This window comes from Monoraphidium neglectum, assembly GCF_000611645.1.
Source record: "Monoraphidium neglectum strain SAG 48.87 unplaced genomic scaffold scaffold03917, whole genome shotgun sequence".
Classification (NCBI taxonomy): Eukaryota; Viridiplantae; Chlorophyta; class Chlorophyceae; order Sphaeropleales; family Selenastraceae; genus Monoraphidium; species Monoraphidium neglectum.
The window spans coordinates 1-5,379 of NW_014009712.1; the positions used below are offsets into that span (position 1 = coordinate 1).

A 5,379-nucleotide genomic window follows, 5' to 3' on the forward strand; every position below is an offset into this window, starting at 1 on the left:
GCCCAATGTTGCCGCTGCTGCTGCTGTAGCTGCTGCTGCCGCTCCTCCTGCTGCTCCTGCTGCTGCTGCTCCTCCCACCGCTGCCCATCGCCGTCGTCCACGCCGGCTACATGTATGGGGGGGTCCTGGGGGAACAACGCCTTAAGCAGCGACGGCGTCTTCAAAGGCCGCCGGCCGTTCGTCATCCGGGGGTAGACGTCCTCTAGGAAATAGTATGCGTGGCCTGTGGGGGGCGAGGGCGGTCGGGGTGACCAGCAACAACGGGGATTGTGCAAAGGTGAGGGGCTGGCGGCTTTTTGGTGGTCGACAGCTTCCAGCACTCCTAAGCCAGGCCAAGCTCCTGCCAACAGACATGGAGCGGGCTCGGTTCCATCCCCTCGGCCGTGCGGACGCCTGCGCACGGGTCCCGCTTGCATTGCGCAGCTAGCCTGCACCCCTCCCATGCCGGCGCCCCCGCCGCCTTCCCAGCCAGCAGTCCTCGCCATCGCGAACCTCGACGCGTCACGCGGCAGCGCAGGCGGCAGCCCCTCCCTGCCCGCCCCCACCTGCCACCATGCCGAGCAGGTCGACCTTGGGGCTGGAGCCCAGCATCACGCTGAACGCCAGCAGGACCCAGGGCAGGTAGGGGGCTGTGAAGTTGAAGATCCCGAGGAACGAGAGGTTGACGTACTGGTGGCGCCGCCCCCACACGTACACCTGGAAAGGGGCGCAAGCGGGGCGCCGCGCGCATGGGCGGTCAGGCGACGCTGCTATGAGGCGCCGGTTGTGGGGGCCGATAGGCGCGGCCACTGCCCGGCCGCCGCTGCGGGCGCCCATCGTTTGCTGCGCCCCAAATGCAGTGGCGGCCGCCACACTGCCCCGCCACGGCGGCTCCGCCGCCTGCCAGCATCTGCCGGCTTGCTGCTGACTGTGGACGGCATTGATGTGAAATGTGCCGCGGCCCACCATCATGAATGTGAGAGAGGAGCCCAGGAACTCGATATTCACAAAGGGCGCCAGCGCCGTCAGCAGCGTGCCGCCCAGCATCAGCATCCAAAGGAAGTCGGCGGTGCGGCCGCGGAACGAGCCTGGGAGGTGGTTGCAGCGGCGGGTGTGGGGCTGAGCGCGGGCCAGGCAGGCACGCGCCGCGACGATGAAGGTCGCGCGAGAGGCGAGGGGCGCCAGCCCCTCCGCTAGCGTGCTATGGGGCGGGGCCGCTACCCGCCGCAAAGCGATTCAAGGGGGCCGGGTGCCGCTTCGCTCCATCTGAGAAAGCGTCTGTCCATCAAATTGTGGAACACAAAGCTCCCTGTGTGTCTAAGGTTTCTTCTCACCCTCCTCCAGGCTCTTGCAGTACTTGACCAAGAAAAACATGTGGAACACGAAATCCAGGCCCAGGCTGCCGAAGAAGAAGAAGTTGGTCAGCAGCCGCCAGACCTCGCCTTTCCGGAATATTAGGTTTGTGTTATAGTACACGTTGAAAGGCGTGATAATCTGGGAGGGTTGGGAATGGCATCAGGATCGCGCAAGCGGCGGGATGAGGTGAGGTCTGCTGTTGGCTGCCAGAAGTCACGACAGCGAGAGCGTGCAGCATCGCCGCGCACAATGCCTGCGACTGGGAGAAGCGACGGGCCCGCTCATCTCGCAGCAGGAGGCGCCCGCCATGGCCGCGCCGGCGCAGCGGCCGCTCGCCGCCCCGCACCTCGAGCGCGCAGCCCGCGGTTGTGAGGAACGACAGGGTTACATAGTACCGTGTGACGATCGGCAACTGCGCGGCGGCGGTGCAGCAGATGAATACGGCGTGAGAAACGAAATCAGCGGCGTTTCCGGGGTTCCGCAACGGGGGCAGCCCTGGCGTGAGTCAGGAGTCGCCCCACTGCTCAACTGCGCATGCAGCGCTCCGGCGACGCGCATGCCGAAGCGCAACAGTGCGCACGGCTTGCCCATTGCTACATTGGATCGAGAGCAGCTCCAATGGCTCACCGACATGTACCACTCGTCGGGCGTCTGCGAGGAGCGGGCGGGACACCGGGTTAGATCGCAGGGTGGACCAGCAGCATGCAGGACGTCCCGTGCCCCCTTCCGCTCCCCTCACCATGACTACTGTATCCTGAGTATACTTTTCAGAGGGCAACTCCGGTCACCAACTCTTTTGGTTTAGTGGCAGGAAGCGTTTCGAGAGGGGCCCGCGCCCAGGGGCCCGCTGGTGGCTAGCACTGCAGTAGAAGGCCTTACAATTGTGTTACCGACAGCTGGCGATGGGAAGAGAAGGAACAAGGGGCAGGGCAGGGAAGAACCGCTGGTGGCACTGCAGGCAGCTTCCCACGATCGAGCGAGTGCACCTCGGCAGGCCTCAGGAAGGATATGGTACGTGTGATTGCGTGTGAATAACTTCAAATGCTGCTTCCACCCTCACTCCGTTGTTCGTACCGAGTTGCCGCACTCGTTTGGCGGGGTGCCCGCGAGTGAGCACCTTCATACCACGCAACGAGGCGCGTGGAGATAGAACGTTATGGCTCAGTGCCATGGCGAGCGTGGAGGCACAGGCGGCGGTACAGCGACGGCCGTGACGGCACCGGCCGAACCGCTCGCGCTGCTGCCTGCTGCCGCCGACGGCAAAGAGCCTGGCGTGCTCGCATCTGCCGTTGAAAGAGCTCCGAAGAGGCGCAAGCTCGTACATGAGGTAAGTCTGTCACAGAGACCCTTTTTATTTGCGTGTGCTGGCTAGCATCACCCAGCAGGCCGTCCTGTGTCTGGTTTGACAGCGGCCTCCGCCCGGCTCCCAACTCGCCCCGCCGATCGCGCACAGCAGAGCCCCAGAGACAAATCAGTCCGGCGGCGCAGCGGGCAGCATCGTGGCTGCAACGCCGAGGTGGAGGCGAATTGCGCTAACAGTGGCGGCGTCGGCGGCGGCGGCGACGGCGACGGCAGTGACGGTGGCGCCAGCAGCGGTGAGGATGGCGACACCTGTACGGCAGCGGCCCCTGGCACAAGCAGCTGCGCCGCAGCTTCGCGCTCCGCGCAGCCGCCTGCCGGCTGCGCACCGGCTGCGGCGCTGGCGGCGCCCGCAGCGGCGGCCAAACCCCCTCCCGCGCTCGCGCCGCGGCCGCCTGTGGCCGCAGGGCGCCTGCCACCGCACGGGGCGGCCGGGCGGGGTTCTCATGTGGATTTTTCGCAGCTGGTGAGAGTCATGGCGCTGGCCGAGCACCCCTTGACCCCAGAGCTTGCAAGTGCAGGGCTGGGCGCACCCATTGGTGGTTTCTTTGCTGAAACAGCAGCGGTGGGCGCAGCAGCGTCTTGCGGCAGCGGCGGCGTGTGCGGCAGCTACCCGGCACCCGCATGCGGCTCGGAGGGCGGCTGCGCGGCGGGTGCAGGCGCCCCATGGCAGCAGCAGCAGCAGGAGCAGGAGCAGCAGCAGCAGCAGCAGCAGCAGCAGCAGCAGCAGGCCCTGCCCTGCCGGACCGACATGTCTGGAGAGCTGCTGCTGCTCAGCCAGGAACTCAGCGGCTCCGCGAGCGCCGCCGCAGCGCGCACGGACGGCCGCGCTGCCGCTGCCGCCGCCGCCGCCGCAGCCGGCCCGGCGCCCCAACCGGGCATCACCAGCCAGCGGCGCGCCGCACCCGGGGACGCGGCGGCCGCGTCCGGCAAGCAGCGGCGCGCGGCGGGGCGGTTCATATACGGCAACTACCACAAATACTACGGCTACCGGCTGCGGGAGGGCCCGGAGGGTGCCATGGCGCACGACGGGCGGCTGCGGGTGCTGGACCCGGCCTGGTTCAGGGGGCGGAGGCTTCTTGACGTCGGCTGCAACGAGGGCGTGGTCACGCTGGCGATGGCGATGGAGTTTGGGTGCAGGTGGGCGACCCCTGCTCACCCTCTGGGCAGAGGTGGGGTGGAGTGTGGGTGTCGCGCGGCCGTCGGCGTGGGGGACGTGTGCCGCACCGCGTGCCTGGTGTCGGCCGTGCGGCTCCACTCGTGGCGTCTCACCGCCCGCCCCTCAACCCCTCCCACCATTGTATACCCAACCACCTGCACTGCCTACATGTCCATGCATACAAGTGCTTGCACACGCGCACACATACACATACACACACACACACATACACACACAAACACAAACACACACACACAAACGCACAGACATTTACACATTCACACACACACTATTGACGCCCTCTCGCCGCAGCCGCACTGACGGCGTGGACATCGACCCGGTGCTTGTGGGCAAGGCGGTCGCCAACGCGGCGCGGCTGAGGCACACGCTGCAGCAGCGCGTGCACGACGCGACGCGCCCCGGAAACAGGTGCGCGGCGCAGCGCGGCGCGACGATCCCCTCGTCCCCCTCTCGAGCCGCTCCCACGCCTCATGCCTGCCTTCCCCGTCCTCTGAGTTAAACTGACGCCCTCTCCCCCTCGCAGAGCCCCTAGCGGCCCCCGGCCACGCCGCGAAAGCGGCAAAGTCTCCAACCTGTGCTTGCCTGCCGCTTGGAGGAGGGCAGCTTCCAAGCAACCACACTCCTCGCAGCCCCTTTTGCAACCCGCCGCCCCTTCGCGCCCGCCGCGCCTGCGCCCGCGCCCGCGCCCGCGCCGCTGTCCGGCTGCCCTCCGCGCCCGCAGGCCCGAGGGCTACGACCCGGCGCTGCGCGCGCTGTCGCGCCGCCACAAGGCGCTGTCCCGCGTGACGTTCTCGGCCGGCAACTGGCTGGACGCGCCCTGCCCGCCGGGCAAGTACGAGGTGGTGACGGTTTTCAGCGTCACCAAGTGGGTGCACCTGAACTGGGGGGATGAGGGCCTGGTCAAGCTTTTCCAGAAGCTGCACAGGTGAGGCCGGCCGGCCGGCTTTAAAGGTTTTGGCGGGGTTTTGGGTGGACGGCGGGGTCGGGGTGTCGTGCATGTCCTGTGGTTGCGGCACCTCTGGGGGTGTTTCAGCTCATGCACTTGGAATTGATGGCCCTGAGCGCGTGACTGCGATTGTTGTTGGAGTCCTCCTTGACGGGGTTTTGGCGGACCGTCCCAACACTCATGCACACAGCCACATTGCGCCCACATTCAAACGCTTAAACACTCACACACGTGTATGCACCACACTGACACGTACACACAACACGACCTTGGCGCATCACAAGCCAGCCCACATGCACACCACCCCCAGATGCCTGAGCACGCGCGGCCCCCCCCTCCCGCGCCCGCCCCCCAGGTGCCTTGCACCCGGCGGCGTGCTTGTGCTTGAGCCCCAGCCCTGGAAGTCCTACCACAGCGCAGTCCACAAGCAGGACACCTGCAACGTCCCCTTCAGGCGCTACAACGAGCTGCTGAAGATGCGGCCCGAGGGCTTCGCGCAATACCTGACGTCCCAGGTGGGATTCGAACTGGTGGCTGAGCTGAGCGCGGCGGGCGGCGG

General features: G+C 67.0%; 2 protein-coding genes across 2 annotated transcripts; one reads left to right on the forward strand and one right to left on the reverse strand.

Moving 5' to 3' along the window:
• Positions 1-545: 545 nt before the first annotated feature.
• On the reverse strand, positions 546-2,077 carry MNEG_13581 (Derlin-2; the record flags this gene model as incomplete). The annotated part of the gene is made up of 6 exons (XM_014037946.1): positions 546-696; positions 946-1,067; positions 1,314-1,473; positions 1,682-1,747; positions 1,963-1,986; positions 2,075-2,077. Coding segments are annotated over 6 exons (526 nt in total), but the record flags the coding sequence as incomplete, so codon positions are not given.
• A 1,092-nt stretch (positions 2,078-3,169) lies between these two features.
• MNEG_13582 (putative 7SK snRNA methylphosphate capping enzyme) lies at positions 3,170-4,803 on the forward strand (the record flags this gene model as incomplete). The annotated part of the gene is made up of 3 exons (XM_014037947.1): positions 3,170-3,834; positions 4,166-4,282; positions 4,596-4,803. The coding sequence occupies 3 exons, from the start codon at positions 3,170-3,172 to the stop codon at positions 4,801-4,803; spliced, it is 990 nt and encodes a 329-aa protein (XP_013893401.1).
• Positions 4,804-5,379: the final 576 nt, after the last annotated feature.